The sequence below is a fragment of the Anabrus simplex genome, chromosome 7 (genome assembly GCF_040414725.1).
Source record: "Anabrus simplex isolate iqAnaSimp1 chromosome 7, ASM4041472v1, whole genome shotgun sequence".
In the NCBI taxonomy this organism is placed as follows: Eukaryota; Metazoa; Arthropoda; class Insecta; order Orthoptera; family Tettigoniidae; genus Anabrus; species Anabrus simplex.
The window spans coordinates 93403850-93422787 of record NC_090271.1 but is presented as its reverse complement, the minus strand read 5'-3'; the positions used below and the strand labels follow the sequence as shown (position 1 = coordinate 93422787).

Here is an 18938-nt window from a genome sequence, read left to right as displayed (position 1 = left end):
CACAATCACAAATTAAATACACAATACACTATGTAGGTTACAATTTCACCATCAAGCTCTGCAAATAGTCTATACAAGAAGGAGTTGGGTCAAGAAAGTCTTTTGGGCTACCCTGATAAGCACTCAGGGGGCACTGTTCCACTATATGACAAACTGTTTGCTTAGGGGCACCACAGCTACACTTCGGGGAGGGAAGTTCGTCCCATTTATAGAGGAAGTCAGCTCATTTTCCATGGCCTGTCCTGATACGATTGAGGGTTGTCCAGGTTTTGCGAGGTAGGTCAAATCCTTTTGATATTCTTGTAATACAGGGGAAGTTCTGATACTCAACTGGAGCCATAGAAGTCTATTCTTGAATCCAATCCTGCTGCAGGCTGAATTTGTCAACCAGGATATTGGCAGTCCTTATTGGTGGATTTCTGGACTGAAGTCTGTTGTTCAAGGCGTTGGGTATATCTCCATGAATTGGCAGATTGGAATTCCTTGACAGCTTCTGGTACTCACGCAACAAGGCATTCTTTCTCCGTAGGTGAGGTGGAGGAATATGGCTCAGAACTGGTAGCCAAGAAGTGGGGGTAGATTTTATGGTTCCCGATATAATGCGCAAAGTATGATTTAGCTGTGTGTCAACCAGTTTTGTGTAACAGCTGTTCAGCCAGACTGGACAGCAATATTCTGCAGTTGAGAAGACAAGGGCAAGGGCTGAAGTTTGTAAAGTCGAAGCAGAAGAACCCCAGGTGGTGCCACACAGTTTGTGGATGATATTGTTTCGTGACTGGAGTTTAGCTTTTGTCATCTTCAGATGTTCCTCGAAGGACAGTGTTCTGTCAAGGGTTATTCCAAGGTATTTTGGGTGTTTGTTGTGAGGAAGTCTAGTGTTCTGGAATTTGACATTAAGTTCACGAGTTTCACTAACACAGAACAGGACATGGAATCCCGGAGATAATAAATGAAGGACCTCTCCTCAACATAATGGAAAATTGTTTCATACATTTGGATCAGTACTTCAACTCAAACTACAACCTCAATGATATTTCAGAGAAACCCAATAATTTATTTGACCTTCTCAGTACATTAAAAAAAATGTTTAAGTCAATAAATCAAAGCTCGATCTTTTATTCCATTCATGGCACCTTTCCACAGCAACTACCCCTATTCCCTCACCCCCGCCTTAAGTTTGCCCCTCCTCCTCCTTCCCAACCTCTCTCTTTCCCCTCTCCTTACCCTGCCTCCCTTCCTATCCTCACTCACACTTCTCTCCATGTCAGACCCTCATTGCGCATTAAGCTCTTCATTTACCTGCACAAGGTGAGTCATATACTACTTATGCCTTTTGTTCAGATCCTTGTCTTTAGAAATCCTTGAACTAATATGGCTCTCATTATTTATCAGGTCAACTGGTTCCGCACTGAACTGTGAAATCTTACCACGTATGACTTAAAACCGGTTTGACCTTCATATGCAACCTTCGCCACCGCAAGAATCACTTCAACACCAGCTCCAACGGCATCATCGAATTTGAACTTCATCCATATTCTGTGCGGAATTGCATTCCACATGTTATCATAATGTTGATTAAATTCAATTTTCTTCAGCATCAAGAAAAATTACCTAAAAACATTTTAATGGCTTTCAAGTGTTCCATTCAAATGTATAATATGCAGGCCAAGTTTCAACATTACTGTGACCATTCCTCACAGACAATTTTAAACTTTTTAATTGATCAGTTTAATCCACACATGTTTTATGTCATGTGTTTGTACATTGTTTTTGGACTTTTTAATGCCTTGTATAATTTGTGCCTTTGGGTGATGATGACCCAGATCTGGAGTCGAAACTAGTATCATGTATAAACAACTTGTAATGCAACTCGCATTACAGAACCTTTTGTATTGAAAGGTGGAACCAATAGAATATAATTAATTTTTAAGGTTATAACTGGCGTAATTGCCTGCTGCCATTTCTTGATGGATACAGTACTTTTGTATCCATCTCTTGGCACAGGCCAGAGTAAAGTGTAGCTTCCACCGAAGTCCCAGTCTCATCCATGGCTGTGACAATATGGAAGCTGCTGGGGTATGGGTGGTGCTGAGTAATGACATTCAGAGCACGACTAGTGCATGAGTGGAAAATTCTAAATTCCCATGGAGGGAATTAGATATTTTTCACCAATAGAGCATGTCAAAAACATATCAGATGTATGGCTTTTCAGGCGTTTGCTCTATTAACCAGCGTTTTGTCTTAGGTCTGACACTAGACTCATCAGACCCTACCCACTGACGCTGGGTGTATGCAGGTGAGCTCTATTGGTGAAAAATATCTAATTCCCTCCATGGGAAGTTACAATTTTCCATTCGGAATTGCTAGGCGGGCAATAATTCCATTGTGGAGATTTATCTCCCGTATGCAGTTATCAGACTGTGCCTCATATATAAGCTTCTGATAAAGCTCACCTGCATACACCCAGCGTCAGTGGGTAGGGTCTGACACATCCCACTCTGACGAGTCTAGTGTCAGACCTAAGACGAAATGCTGGTTAATAGAGCAAACGCCTGAAAAGCTTTACATCTGATATGTTTTTGACATGCTCTATTGGTGAAAAATATCTAATTCTCTCCATGGGAAGTTACAATTTTCCATTCGGAATTGCTAGGCGGGCAATAATTCCATTGTGGAGATTTATCTCCCGTATGCAGTTATCAGACTGTGCCTCATATATAGGCTTCTGATAAGCTCACCTGCATACACCCAGCGTCAGTGGGTAGGGTCTGACACATCCCACTCTGCCGAGTCTAGTGTCAGACCTAAGACGAAACGCTGGTCAATAGAGCAAACGCCTGAAAAGCCTTACATCTGATATGTTAGTGCATGAGTGTTACGAAAGGTGTTGCTCATAGGGTCAGTCATGCTGCAATAACACTTACTGACCCAGTGAAGAAAGCAATGGCAAACTACCTCACTCCTCGTCTTGCCTAGTACGCCTCATTTTGGTGCTGCCATTGGTTTTTGCGGTTTCCTTATAACCTCATAACCTTTGGTGGTGCTATTTGATGATCCAACCAACCTCTGGGCTGATGACCTAACAGACAACTGGCGTAAGAAAATGTAATCTTGAGATTTTAATTCCAATTAGGTATTGATTTTGAAGCTCATAGATTAAAAACATGAAAGCTTGACATAAATCGTTGTCTATAACTTTTATTAGGCTTTTTGGTGATAATCAGCACATGCAAGCACAGGAAAATAAGACAATCGAAATGAGCTTCATACATCTAACGATAGATAGCATAGCACTCGAAAGCAAGAAGTCGCTGAAAATCAGTCTAGCCAACTCTGTATATCGGTGTCTAGCTCTGGATAGCTACCTGGCGCTTGCGTGGAGGTGACTGCACACAAGCTAAAGTACCAGCTGATTTACACCCTCAGGTAGTTTATCTCCCACGCAGCTGCCAGCCAGTTTACCACCAGATGGTCAAACTGGCATGCTTGGTAAGTTTCAACAGATTTCTTTAGATAACGGAAAGAGAGAGAAAGAGGGTAAATCAACTCTCTTATACTTTACAGTCCTATTAAAATAATGTGCATGTCCTGACAGCTCGTAGTGTGTAGCACAAAGAAAAGGTGTAGGAACACCGTGTTGCCACGTGTTCCGGCTGGTGTTACTACCATCACAATCAACCCCTCTCACTCTGCGCTAGCCACTGAACAGGAATCATGAGAGCGTTAGCATAATATTAAATACTGTAATACATACTCCTCATTCCCCTTCCTCTCAGGCTTTCAGTCTATCTCAGGACGCATTTTTAGGTAGATTTCAGCAGCAGAATGGCACATTTCAAAATATGACCCCTGGCTTTATGTTATATTATAATGGAAATGTCCGTTGACATCATCGCCAATAATAATTAGACCGGCCTGCTCAATGCCAGGTGAGGATAGGAGAAGTATCTAAGAGCATGCTTTTCTTTGGATAAAAATGTGAAATCAGTCGGATCCTGCTATACGTGTCGACACAATTTAAGATGAGAGTTGTGAGATTTCCCTGGCGTTGATAACCCGTCATGTGATAATCCATGTACATTTTCTCCCTCTCTTCTTCTTCTTCTCCTCCTCGTGGCTCAGTTTCTCACCCCCCCCCCCCCCCCTCTCCATTTTAATTACTGTAGCTTGACTATCGAATGGTGTCATTCCGGCAAAGCAGTTCATCTGTAGGAAGCCAATATGGTACAGTTACAAAATTTGGATAGGGGCCATAAAAACTGGATATGTTCAGTGAATGGAACCTTATCAAGGCTCTAATACAATCTTACCACAGAATTACAAACACGCTTAGGCTTGGCGGCGAGTGTTAGTTCTTCAGTATGTGGATGTACTACTGAATCTAGAAAAATTTCCCTACTACTGTACACATTTTTTTTACAATTCTTCCTCTTACTGAAGTGTATAATAAAGGAATATGAGGAACAGCAACTATGAGAGAAGGACACCCTTTAAATGTTCCCTAACAATACCAAGAGGATAAATAAATCTACATGAGGCATTAACGATTTCAAAGAATAAATCAATCCAGACAAGCAGACTTGCTGTAGGGAATGACATTCAAAGACAACAACTATGGGCCTAAAATGCAACACTAGATTGCATGTTAAGTGTTTCATTAATTACTATACTGAGTGAATAAACAGAAACCTAAGTACAGAGAGCAGAAACTGGGCAGTCTAGCGCAAATAATCAAAAAATAATCTATGTAAAGCTTTTAAACTACATTCCCGACTTAAAATTCTTTGTATAGTTTTTATGTTCACAACTACATCTAGACATGTAGGATACCCTGAGGCTCACAATATAAAAATTATTTCAAATTAAAAAATTTAAAAAACACTTTAATGTGTTCTATTTATGCCAGCTACGAAGTTCGTATGAGAAATAAATTATTAAACCAAAAAAATATTTCAGTCATCTGTGCATTTAAATTATTCATCCTCAATTGTTCTACAATGATATAAACAGGAAGATTATTATTACGAATTATACCAAGCTACAAAATCTGAAAGATTAACAATTACATCTACATACCTTGTACGGTGAAGGCCTGATTCTTTCTCCAAAAACTACTTGGCCAAGATTTTCTACAGGTGACTGTGACTCATCAGTGTTACAGAAGTCAAAACTAGAACCAAACATAACAGACTGTGATTATCAAACATTTTTTATTAGAACAAATGAATTTCTTTGCAAAATCATATAATAAAATGGAAAGAACTCTGAACAAATGTTTGAAGAGTACAAAACTGTACAGAAAGCAATTTTGTGTGTGTGCAGGTTATCTGTGAAACTTGTCCATGATGGAACTCAGCATCTCATTCTGCAGTCTCTCTAGTGTCAGAGGCAGGGCTAGAAAAATCTCTGGCACCAGGTTGGCATGGCAACTGGAAATACAAGCCTGGGACCTAGATTTTCTAATATTTACATTCCTAATTTTCACCTATCACTAAATCTGATTTTTATGTGGATGGATTAAACAGATTATAATAAAATCTTCAACAGCTTAAGTTCAATATTTCAGATTTACCTTGACTTATTTCTTTTAATTCCTAGGTGGAATTCTCCAGCTTTTCTCTCTGCTGCCAATGCTTTCACCTCTCTCCAGGTCTTGTTGACTTCAGCTATCTGCCTGTCTATGTTTCTCTTCCAGGTAATCCTCAGTCTGCCTTGTCTGTGACTACCTTGTGGATTCCAGCTTAATGCCTGCTTTGTCATACTTTCTTGTGGTCTTCTCAGGATCTCCATTTTCTTCTAATTATCTGTTGCTGTACAGGACTTCGACTTGTGGCACCCCCAAAGGTCTTTGGCCACCATATTCTCATAATATACCTCAAACAGTGATTTATAAAAGTCTGTAACCTTGCGGTAATGTCTTTGGTCTCTTTCCAGGTCTCATTTCCATTCGTAACACAGATTTAACATTTGAGTTGATTAACCTTAGATTTTTATTTCTTTTTTGCTAGTGGCTTTACGTCGGGATTTGTTTTTACTCCCCTCTTCATATTCACACAACATACTGCACTACTAACCACCACAGAAACACGCAATAGTGATTACATCCCTCCATATAGGGTTGGCAGCAGAAGGGCATCTGGCCATAAAACAGGGCCAAATCCACATGTGCGACACAGTTCGCACCCGCGACTCCACACGTGGGAAAAGCGGTAAGGAAAGGAGAAGAAACTTAGATTTATTTTTATGCGAATGTGAAGGAATCTACATATTGGTTGTAACTGTGCAAAAGCTCCTTTGGCTTCATTTATACGATTCACCACATCTCTAAAAGCACCACCATCCTGGCTGACATTGCTTTCTATGTAGCAAAATTCCTCTACCCTTTCTATACACTGCCTGTGTAAGATTAACTATTTTTTGTGCGATTCCAAACTTTTCCGTAGCCTTCCATATTTTCCTCCAGTTGACTAAGGGCTTTTCAAAATCAATGAAAACTATCTACAAAAATGGCTGATACTCAGCAAATTGTACAACGAATAGCCTTAGTATGCTAATCTGATCCACGGTAGACCGATCTCCTCTGAAACCTGCTGGTTCTTGACGTAGTTCCTATCAACGGCACTGTTTATTCTGTTCAGTATGACTCTTGACATCAACGTTATTCCCCTCCAGTTATTACAATGTGAAAGGTCACCCTTCTTTGGTATCTTGATGAGGACACTCTTCTTCCATTCCTCAGGAAGGTGTTCTTTGTTCCATATTAGTGTTAGAAGTGGCTCCACAATTACCGCTGTTATATCTGGATCTACCTTTAGGACTTCTGGGATAATGTTATCTATACTAGGTGCTATGTGTCGATACACATAGCAGGATCCGACTGATTTCACATTTGTTTCACTGCTTGTGCAATCTCTTGTTGTGTTGGTAGTTCTACCAAGATATCTGGATCCTCCTAAATGATTTCACCTTCTTCAGTTCTAGTTTCCTCACTAAGATTATTGCGTACTTCCATGAAGTACTGCCTCCAACTTCCCAACTGTTGTGTCTCAGAAGTCAAGGCTACTCCATCTGCATCTCGGACTGGTTTCTCTCGTGAAAAGTTCCCCCTAGAAAGCTTCCCTGTAATGGCATATACTTCTTTGCTGTTACAGACTCTGCTGCTGCTTCTGCTTGTGTTGCCAGTTGGTCTGTAAACACGTGTTTATCTCTCTGCACTTTCTTCTTAACCTCCTTGTTGGCCACCCTCTATTTTGTCATTGCCTCAGCTTTCTGGTTTCTTGTTCTACTAGAGTTTACCAGTGCCTTGCACTCTCTTCACTTTTGGATTTATTCCAAAGTGTCATCCGATATCCATTTTTTCCTCCCTGGTTCTCTGTAGCCCACTATCACTTCGAGGGGCAAGTGAGGCAGTAAAATATATCCCCCAGAGGGGCAAAGAAATATAACACTTAATTTTTAGACAATTTAATAGTTTGTGCATGGGTTAGTTCAAATACATAACAAAATGTGAGAGTTTCGTACACTTTTATTCCATACGGGTGTATAGCAAGGTTGTTAATCATGGTTACACTGTGTGACCACTACCCTAGTAGGAGAACTACACTTTGTGTCTTTAGAAAATTAAAAAGTTGTGTGAATTCAAGTGGTGTAAACAAAGGTGAATCAAATCGATATCAACAGAAAACTGTTCAAGAATGTTGGATATGAAAGCCTTGAAATCAATTTTTGCCATTCGTGCGACATAGTGAAACATCGCATATGACACACAGCCATCTTGAACGCACTGGTGTCTTCTTTGTACTGCAGAGTGCACATCTCCTAGGTGATTCAAGGTGCTGGGGTTGATGACCGCTGCTCTTGAGACATACTGTTCTGTGAACATTGGGTTTTCCTGGCTTCATAATGATATAAGGTGATTTTCTTGATTCTCTCTGCATTCTATTCACTTGAACAATGCGAGGAGCAAGAAGACCTTTGTAAACCTCACATCTGAAATCCTTGTTGCTCAGGCATGGCATATCTAATTCTTTGTGCATAATAAATTTGTTTATGACACTGCAGTCTATGAAATGGAAGAAAAATCTTAACCATAACTGTCAACAAAATTCATTTCACTGTTGTAATTCTCCAACCCAAGAGGACAAGGAATACTTTTCCAAGTGCCATCCTTTTCCTTCCTATCAACACTGGATACATCAGATGGTTTGTGTACAGAAGAAATCAAATTTATCCTTTTCTGTCTTTCCACCCATACACACAAACTCCACAATCACCGACACTGAAATCAAAATCCCCTCTTTTCAGGCTCTTGTCATCTATGAGCTTTGGAAGTCCTTTCCTACTTGGGTTTATTGTGCCACATGCATAAATGTTCCTTTCAATTGTTTGAACAGTTCGTGAAAAGTGAAGTAATTGTCCATGTAAACAATGGGGTTCTTCCCCTCCATTCCACTCACCAAATTTGTGACCAGTCTTTGTCCTAGCTCTGTCTCCTTTTTTCTCCACTCTCCCTGTGTACATCTGAAATTTTAAATTATAATATGATTCATCACACAACATCCAGATCTTGTATCCCTGCTTCACAGGCTTCTCTCATATACTATTTCAATGAAGTTCTTCCCTTGAATTTTATCATTACCTTACCAATTGCAACTTTACAGTGAGATTTATAGTATTCCCAGAAGGACTTAGACAGCGAATCAATCAGAGATCGGATTTTGTACAATTTGTCGTAGTTAGCACTGTCTCTACTAGGCTGAACTAAATTATCAGTGAGGTGAATATGATGGAGTAGGAAACTGAATCTCTTCACAGGCATAAGCCGTGACACATAGCTGTCGTGGAGATCTGGCTCATTTGACCCATGTAATACCTATGTATAAATTTATTCCCAAGAATAACCTAATTTCCTCAGTACTAGTTGGAGCGAAAGGTTCTCCAATCTGAGTGCAATATAGATTTGTTTGAAAAGCAATAAGATGAACTAACTCACCAGAAATGAATTGTGAGAAGAGTACATACAGAGTTGGAGATTCAATAGCTTTTATATGATCAGCAACAACTGCATATTCTGTGAACTGTGTGACAGACTGCATAGAATTAACTTTAATCCATGTCGGGATACTAGAGTTAGAAAAATTAGGTACTCCTACTAAAGGTAAAACTTTATCAGCTGCATCTTCTTCATCACTTTCACTTATCACCATACAATGCAAAATTACGGTATTAGTTCTGTGAAGAAGTAAAGGTGAATCAAAGTCACTATCTCTGTCTTCCTGATCACTGACTGCACTCTCTCCATCAGAAGGTATTTCTTCGAACAGAGTCCATAATCTCTCCTTCATTCAAACCACGCATTACTCAGTACACATCAAATAAAGCTTACTGAGAGATTATGACATGAAACACACTGAAACAAAGTGAGGTTATGTGAGAAATCTATTACGTGTGGTGGTCGCATAATGTAACCACCAAACACAGAAGCTATATTATCAACAAGAATGTTAGAATTATACTAAAATTAATTTTATATTGTATACAAACATGCCAACTTCCAAAAGTGAAAAAAAAAAAAAAAAAAAAAAAAAAAAATCAGGAGAAATTTGGCAGAGAATTGAGACGTTATACAACACATCGTTGATAGCAGAACATGTACTAATTCATTATGTTTCAATACATTAACAACTCCATTTGGCCTACATATATATATCTTTCATTATTTATACGTGAATACTAAATACTGGAAATACCTGAACTTCAGGAACATGCGACTTCTCATCCTTTAACATGCTGAACACATTAAGACTAATTGTTGTTCAACACACCCGTAGTTGACTTAGACCTCTTCAGAAAACCGGAACTAAATTTTTGCTCAAAGCACTTGCCTTGCTGAACTGATTTTAAGGTTAAAAGTTTCTCCAAAGTTTGTTCAGACAGCAAGAATCTAAACTGTGTTTTTGTGACTTTGCTAAACATCCTTTCACACTCTGCAATGTTATGTGGAATTGATAAAATAGCAAGCATCACCTCAGAGAGTCTGTCACATGTAAGTACACCATCAGCTGATTCCATCTGACGTACCAACGTCCACTGAACATCAGTTCTTCTTTTGCCAGGTCTGTTTCTTCGAGCTGAAAATTACGGAACTGGGAGTGCAGAATATCAGTTTTTTTATCTAAATGTTCCGTTGCACTAGTCAGAATGTTCAGAAACTTGTTAATGAAAAATCTAAGGCTAGAAAATTATGCCTTACTTATAGCAGAAATATTTGCAACTTCTATATTAGTTAAAACTTCATCCTTGAACGGAAACTTGTGTATCATGTAGTCGCATGAAGAAGAGAAACACTCTAACGGACTTAAAGAATATGCACTTTTCCTCAGACTTCAAAGTGTTCACCAAAACAAATGCAGAGTTCCCTATCATCAGATCACAATCATCCTTTTGAATTGTTGCAGTATGATAATCTACGTCAAGGAGAGAGAAGGAACTTTTAACAACGTGTGGTTTCACAAACCTTGCAATCATATTCTTCAATAGTTCCTCCAAAACTGACTTCAATAAGTGGATGGAGGCATACTTGACTGAAGAGCTATGTTTGGATTCTCAAAGATTTCCGTAACTTGAGAGAAAAAGGCAAAAAGATTTACGTAAATTTGGTGAAAGGAACATGAACAGTCTTTCTTCACGTGACAAAGCATAGCTCTTAGTGTCATTAGTAGTTTCATTTTTTTGGATGAAACTGATGACTCGGTTTTCCTTTCAACTGAGGAGCATGATGAAATGTTATGACAATGCTTCACCTTTTCAGACAAACAAGACACATCTGCACTTAGACTGTGCTTAGGAATTTTGTAAGTCTTCAAAGTTCCCACCTGAGAACCCTTATTCACAATTTCGGTCTTAAATAAAGTAACCAGAGGGTTGCACTGGAGCAAAATCCTATCTAAACACATTCTTCGTGACAACCATCGAGTAGGCACATGCTTCAGAATTTTCCTGATCTCTGTGTTATATAAAGTCTGAAATTCTCTTTTCTTTCATCTTTACACTCCTTTCCAGATAATATAACAATTATACTTTCATCTACATTTACAGGCAAGCACGCTGCACACTTCCCTGCAGCAAGATTAATTAGATGACAAGGGCAGCCTACGATGATTATGTTACTATTTTCCCGCTTCAAACATTTTGCCACACCATTCTTTAATCCTACCATTACTGGAGCATTATCAGCACCAAGAGCTAGGAGTTTTTTAATGGAATGCAGAATTCCTGAAAAGTTGAGAGCAAAAGATTGGCAATGTTAGCTCCAGTAGCATCCCCTTCCAAATTAGGCACAGAGAGTAGACAACTCTGAACTTCATTTCATTCAGGCCTAAAAAATGTTACAACAATACGATATATAGTGGACGCCGTTTGTTGTAATCATGGATGTTATCGCCCGTATTATATAATCACTTTTATGAAGTCCCATACGGAGAAATACTAAACATTGAAAATCTTCCGTTTATTGTGATCATGAATTAGGTTTATTATGTTTTCACATTTGTTTTCAAGGATTTTGTTCTAAAGTATGCAAGCAGAGTACATACAAAGAAAACTCTCCCAACCTTTAAAAACCCGTTTTTACACTGCGCCTGTCTTCAAGTCCACTTTCACGTTTCATCTTTTGTAGAAGGTGTACGGTAGAAAACCAGTCAGCACAGGCGATTACCCTCTCGCATACATTTTCTCTTTTGTCTCTTCTCTTATGGTAGTTTAGCCAAGGACCACTCACTCAAGTCTAAATAAAGCTTTCGCACTGTGAAGTTCTTAGTGTTGTAGTGCAGTGATGGTTAATGTGAAAAGCAAGGTAAAGACTTAACCATTAAAGAGAAACTTTCAATTATAGAACGTTATGACAAATTGCCTTTAATGAGTCAACGTAATGCTGCTGTGGAGTTACGAATTTAGCCACCTCTTCTGTGCAAGCTATTGAAAAATCGAGACAATATTCTTAAGGCAGCAAAAGAAAACAACAACTTCAACTATAAGCGAAATCGTGGTGAAAAAGACAGTCACGTTGAATCAGCTCTAAAACTTTGGTTCACAAACGTTCGTTAGAAAGATGCACGTGTTGGCGGTCCTCTGATGCGGCAAAAGGCCGAAGAACTAGCAAAAAAAAAAAAAAATTGGGAAAAATAATTTCGTGGCAACGGAAAGGTGGTTTCACCATTGGAAGAAACGAGAAAATATAGCGTACAAACAAACGCATGGTGAGCAGGATGATGCTTATTCTGTCGCTGCTGACAGGTGGATAAAAGAGGAGTGGTCTAAAATTGCTTTTGAATTCCCTCCCGAGTGTGAGTATAATGCTGATGAGACTGCACTGTATTATCCCGCCTTGCCTGAACACACTTGTTCAAAAATGAAAGTGCTAAAGGCTGTAAAACCTCCAAAGAACGAGTAACAGTTTTATGTTGTGCGAGTATGTCTGGTGAAAAGAAAAGACTGTTAATGATCGGGAAAAGTAAGAACAGACATTGCTTTAAAGACATCAATAAGTTTCCCATGGACTATCATTCCAACTCTAATGCATGAATGAATGCGCTGATTTTCAAAGAACTGCTACTGAAATAGGATAATAGGCTGGACCGTAGAATAGTTTTGCTGGCTGACAACTGAGCAGCACTCATTTGTGAATTATGAGCTCAAGAACATCAATGTGGTTTTCTTACTGGCGAATACGACTTCATTAATTCAACCATGCGATCAAGGTATCATTCGCACCATGAAAGCATATTATCACCATGAAATGCGCACAGGAATCTTAGAAAACAGAGGACACACATAAATCCAGTGTCAATGCCCTTGCCAAAACAATCAGCCTTCTCGATGCCCTGCATCTTCCATGTCTTAGCACATACAATAAGGAACTGTTTCCGGCATGGGGGATTTTTAAGAGAGTTACCAGAAGTAGAGACGAATGTTGAACTTTTAACAGGCTTAATAGAAGATGAATTTCAGGAATGAACATTGATGAGGGCATAATTACTGATGCGAAACAGACAGAAGACCCACATATGACAGGCAGTTATTGCCACAAAATTAGATATGAGAGGTGAAGAACACAGAGCAGAAGATAGCGATGCTGATGATGACGATGTTGCTGAAACTTCCCGAACACCAACGAATGCTGAAATGCGGCAGGTGGTAGATATCTTGCAACGAGGTGTTCAGCGTAGGTCAGTGGACTTCCAAAAACATTATGAATATGAAAGATTCATTAATGGACTTTTGAGAGACAACCACAAGCAAACAACAATTGGAGACTAGAGATAACCAGAAGCAAAAAACAATTAGAGGCTATTTTACATAGCTGAAAACAGTTAACTGTACTGTTTCATTGTATTACCTGTAGGTTATGAATAAATACAGTACGCTATTTATCGTTTTTTTATTTGTTGGCTACTGTTATCAATCGGTTAATGTTATCAAATTATTTTCACCCCAGAGTGATCATAATAAGCGGTGTCCACTGTATTTTCAAGTCGCTTTTATTGTTACCATCAGTAGCAATAGAAAATGCATTCACCTGCATGTTATACAATTTTCGCCCAAAACACTCCCAACATACCCCTCTCTATGACGCATAAGCTGCGGAAACTTCATGTGGTCTTGCGCGCTACAGAGTGCCCAACGTCAGTACTGCAGGAAGGGCATTCATCCCCCTCTTCGTGGATGAGAGACACATGTCAGTATGTAGCAATCTGTTGCCAAGTGAAGAGATGCGACTTCGCAGAACACAATATCATCATTACATTACATATTTCTCAAAAATAATGGGAGCAAATGAAACAAGTAAGTGCAAATTAAACACTAAATGCCAGATGAAACTAAATCAACTTTAAGACTCTTCTGTATATCCAGATCACATTGAACAATACAAGTCAGTAGGTATTTAAATCAGTAGTACTCTCAGCCTATGGGAGGTCTATAGAATTTGTTAAGTGGAGGCAGCAGGACAGGCTTGATAAAAATGATAAATTCAAATTTTTGCACACCAAATATAAAAATCATACATGTAGAAAAATATTTGAAATTGCATAATGACTACAACAGAAATAGGTTTGTGGAATAATTTGGACAAGGAAGAATGAATGGTAAACAGCAAAAGCACACATAAGTTAGAATCTAGCCAAAATAAACTATTAAAGAACTCTCTTGAATACCAACAAAGCTACGTATGGCTCATCAACTCAGATCCCAAACCCTCTGTGAATTAAAGACGGCACTCGACTTCTCAAAGAAAACCCTTCCATTAAATCCCTTTGGAGAGATCACTTCAGGAGCAATAGCTATTACAGACCTACATATATGCTTACTGGTAAAGTTTTGAACACAAACCATCCTGGCTGACCTACAAACTGTTTTAATCATCGCCAGGCTAGATAGTTCAGATGGTAGAGTGCTGGCCTTCTGAGCTCAAGTTGGCAAGTTCGATCCCGGCCCAGTCCGGTGGTATTCCCCCCCCCCAAACCCCATGGCACAACAGCCCCGAAGGGCCATGATCAGCACGACAAATCCTCTCGCCCATTATTCTTGATTTCTTACTCTCGGCCATTATTCTTGACTTCTTCGACTGGGGCTGCCATATCACTGTCAGAGAGCTCCTAAATTAATAACGTAGGCTGAGTGGACCTCGAACCAGCTCTCAGCTCCAGGGAAAAATTCCTGACCTGGCCAGGAATTGAGCCCGGGGTATCTAGGTAAAAGGCAAGCATACTACCCCTACACCGCAGGACTGGCTGGATAGTATTTGAAGGTGCTAAAATATGTCAGCCTGGTATCGGTAAATTTACTGGCACATTAAAGCACTACTCCAAGGACAAAGTCCTCAGCGTCTCAGAAACCACAAAAGAAGTTTGTGGGGCAAAAAAAAAAAACCAATAACATTATTATTATTTTAATTATCACCATCTTCAGAAAGGGGGGATAGGCTCAATGCAGCAAGTGTTGAGGGATATCACTATTTTCAGTTGCTGGATTTTTTACAGTAAGGTTAATACTATTATCTAAATATTTGCTACCACTCACAGAAGACTTCCTACCAGAAGCACAGTGTGCTTTTAGACCAAACCGAGACACAATCAATATGGCCTTCACTGTCAAACAAATACAGTACAATCTAAAACCAAAAAATAGTCTAGTGTGGTGATTGATCCTGTGAAAGTCTTTGCTCTAAGTTCTTTGGAAAGTACCAGCTTTAGTTGAGTGTCTATTACTGAAATACATCAACACATTTCACCTGCTACACGGCAAAACATGAGTGCTTCTGTTCTCAGCAGCAATAATCCTGGGGAAGGGATGAGACCTTTCAGATAATAATAAATGTTAACACATTCCGCTACAGTGACGGGTAAAACCATCAAGAGTTCCGCATTCATTAACATGCAATGACTGGTACAACCGTCACCTTGTACTCAAGTCAGAAATGCATCTGACTGACCACTGATTTTTTTAAAATTGTGATTTTGTACTTTAGAATTACGTTCTCAAGATAGTGCTAGCGTGTTTACATGCCAATGTTATTATCTGAAGGCCATTTCATCTATGTATATCTATGTATGTCCAATAACGGACCATTTGTATTGGTATTATATACTGGTATTATACACGGCACGTTGAACGCGAGGAAAAAGAGAATGGGCTTCTCACCATTCTGAGTCAACGTTGTGGAGCAAATTCTGGAAGATGTCACCCTTCCTGATTATGCCACTAGAGTATGTTCATCTCTGATAGCACAGTGAGGGAAGGCACTGAGAAGACTGGTCCTACAGCAAGTAAATCTCCCATCAATGAGATGTAAGGTCTGTTTTGAGCATGGAATCCAGAAGGAATCTTGCTTAGAGTGCAACAAATGCAAAGTTGCCCTCCGTATGGATGGATGTTTCAAGGTGTACCATACCATACCTTAAAAGACTTCAATTAATTGTAGGAAGTTAAATTGTAACCCAAAATGTCGTTAGTTTGATGCAGTGTGCTTTTGTAACAATTTTAGCATTCACAACTTAAAATGTAAAGAAAAAAATCACATTCCAAAGTACATTTTTCAAGGAAAATAATTGCATGGCAATGGGTTAAGCAGGAATGTGTAATCCATCAGATTTTGTTCTTTATATTTATGGGGACTATACTGCATCTTGTTGAGAGAGGGGTTCCTCTGGGCATGGAAATTGAATGCATATATGAAGGGGATTAATAAATCATTGCAGAATGCAAGCCAAGACCAAAGTATCTTCAACCTCAGTTATCGAAATCCAAAACACAGACAATAATGTTGTTTAGCAAATGCAAAGGAATGCTTACAAATTATTTTTAATGTATTTAACTAAGCAGATACAAGTAATGAATTAGAATTGATAATGAGCAAATGACAAATTCTTTACCAACCTGCAGGCTTCAATGAGGCAGCTCTTTCCATCATGGCCAATGGCGAACATTTTCCTTACCTTGGCTACCCAAGGTTGTCCTTACATATACGCAAGAGTAATACTTTGGCCTAAAAATGTCCACTACATGCAATAACACATCAATATAAAGATGCATTGTCTACGAATTAAACTGGGAGCTAAACAACAATTTCACAGTGGACATGCGTGTGACATGTGATAAACTGTACAACAAAATGCAGTATGGTAAATAATTCAATACTCACTGATGATATTCATAGGGGATGACTGATTCTTCTGTATTCAAGCGGTTTACATACAATGTAACATCAGACTGAAAGAAAAAAAAAAGAAAAATAGTGAATTATTCTTTAAAAAAAAACATACTTAAGACTGGAATATAGCAGAAGAAATCAATCCTGTAAATACTTATTGAAGCATAACAACAAAAGAAAAACCAAATACTAACCAACTAACTCAACCTTATTCCTTAGATGGGTGCTGTGTGCACAGTAATCTGCACCTTAATTGGTTAAAAAAAAACTAAAGAGTTCTCCAAATATAGGCAGAAGGGGAGAGAACTGTAAGTTTTTTCTTCTCTTGAATTATATCCAAAACAATGTAAAGACTGGCATTCAATGGCAAGAAGTAGAATAAATTCAAGAGGTTTTTTCTTAATAAATTTAAACAAATAACAGGTGTTTTTATTATGGAGTACAAGTTAGAATTCATAACAAAATGACTTATTATTTCCACTGATGAGAACTTACAATAATGGTTGAATTCAATGAAGTCAAGTTTCTTCTGGAATGTTATCAAGATCGAGGTTGAAGAAAAAAATTAAAAAGAACTGACCTATTCTGTAAACAAGATGCATTTAGACATGTTAAGTAGTAAACAACATTTGAGTTGGAGATAAGAAAGAAGTAAGTTTAAAATGTGAAAGAGCAGAGAGTAACATGAAAAGACAAATGAGCAAGTGATGTAGTTCGATTTGGTGATCCATTTATCTAGCGTATGGCTTTCATAGTATGGCTAGGCTTAGTTGTCAATGTGACTTGAGACTGACAAGGTCATCTTCATTCGAGACGACAACTTTTAGTTACAAATGTTACACGTTTTATTCGTAGTATTGACGGTCTCACTACACTCCTCAGCATAGTGTTTTATTTAACAGTCAGCAAGATCTATTAGACAAGAGGACTTTGCACCTCAATGTGTTTTTAACTCACTAATCATGATCACTGTCACTTCACATCATTATGTTTTTTAATTTGTTTGTATATTATGTAATCATTGTTTTACTACTGAAGATGGCCTTGAGATTAGGCTGAAACATGTATAGACTTTGCTTCATCTAACAGATGACTTGAATTGTATTGATAGGAGGATTTTATATATATTTTCTTTTGTAAAGTGGCTTTCATAGTGCTGGGAGATCCCAGGACATGTTTGGCCCACCTGATGCAGGTTCTTCCCATTGGACGCTCATCGACAACCTGTGTGTGTGATTATGATAACACAAGGAGGGGATGAAACCTTGAGTTGGCACACAGCCTATTCCTGTCGAATAACACCAAGAAGTCTGCTCAAGGCATAACATCTCCATTTGATGGACAAATCACTATTAACAGCATCATATGCCCTCACTCCATATGTGTAAAACAAAAGCTAAAGGTTTCCACCTATTCTGCTTATTGTAACCTTAAAAAAGTTACATATATTTGTTACAACAGACAGTATTGAATACGTGGAAACCTTTAGCTTTTGTTTTACACTATACTGCTCTTCAATACAGTATATATATGAAATTTATTATCTACGATTCACTCCATATGAACACTGGAGTGATAGGCATGCGATCTAGTAATTTTAAAATGTGTTAATCGTCATTTCTCCTACCCTGCCAGCCAACAATCTGACAGTGAAAATTTCTTTCACCAACACGACTCGAACTGGCCGACCACGGAGCCAGACCACAGAGACTTGACACCTTAATGATCATGACCACCGGAGTGTGATTTGGTGGTTGTAGGAATTAATAATTAATAATTATTATAACTACAGTTTTTGGAGTTGTGAGGTACCAGAATTTTGTCATGCAGGAGTTCTTTCACATGCCAGTAAATCTATCAACACAGGGGAGGTGAGGTGCAGGCTATTTGAATATTTTCAAATATAACCAGGATAGAACTTGCCTACTTGCCTACTTGTGCTCAGAAGACCAATGCTCTACTGTTTAAGATATGCAGACTAGTGATGATATTCACCACATGAAAAAGCAAATGTGGGTGATGTAGACAAGTTTCATTAGCCACGGAATGGTTTTATGAGGAACAACTGGACAACCATCTGCTCTTAATGTTAATCGGAGACAAAATGCAAGAGGTCCAACCCTTCGCAGAGTGAAGGTAACGGGCAAATGAAATACTTAATACCGTGGAAGTCGGAAAAGAACAAGAGTTGAAAAATGGAAGTCAGATAGGAAAAATGGAAGTTCAGATA

The 18938-nt window shown here is 38.7% G+C and overlaps 1 protein-coding gene across 1 annotated transcript in view; it reads right to left on the bottom strand.

Moving 5' to 3' along the window:
* The window catches only part of TM9SF2 (transmembrane 9 superfamily protein member 2), a 197042-nt gene that overhangs the window by 164922 nt on the left and 13182 nt on the right, over positions 1 to 18938 (bottom strand). Inside the window, exons 2-3 of the mRNA XM_067151214.2 lie at positions 16700 to 16767; positions 5077 to 5170 (exon numbers count right to left, since the gene is read on the bottom strand). Coding sequence (XP_067007315.2) covers positions 5077 to 5170; positions 16700 to 16767 — 162 coding nt within the window. The remainder of the gene's footprint in view (positions 1 to 5076; positions 5171 to 16699; positions 16768 to 18938) is intronic.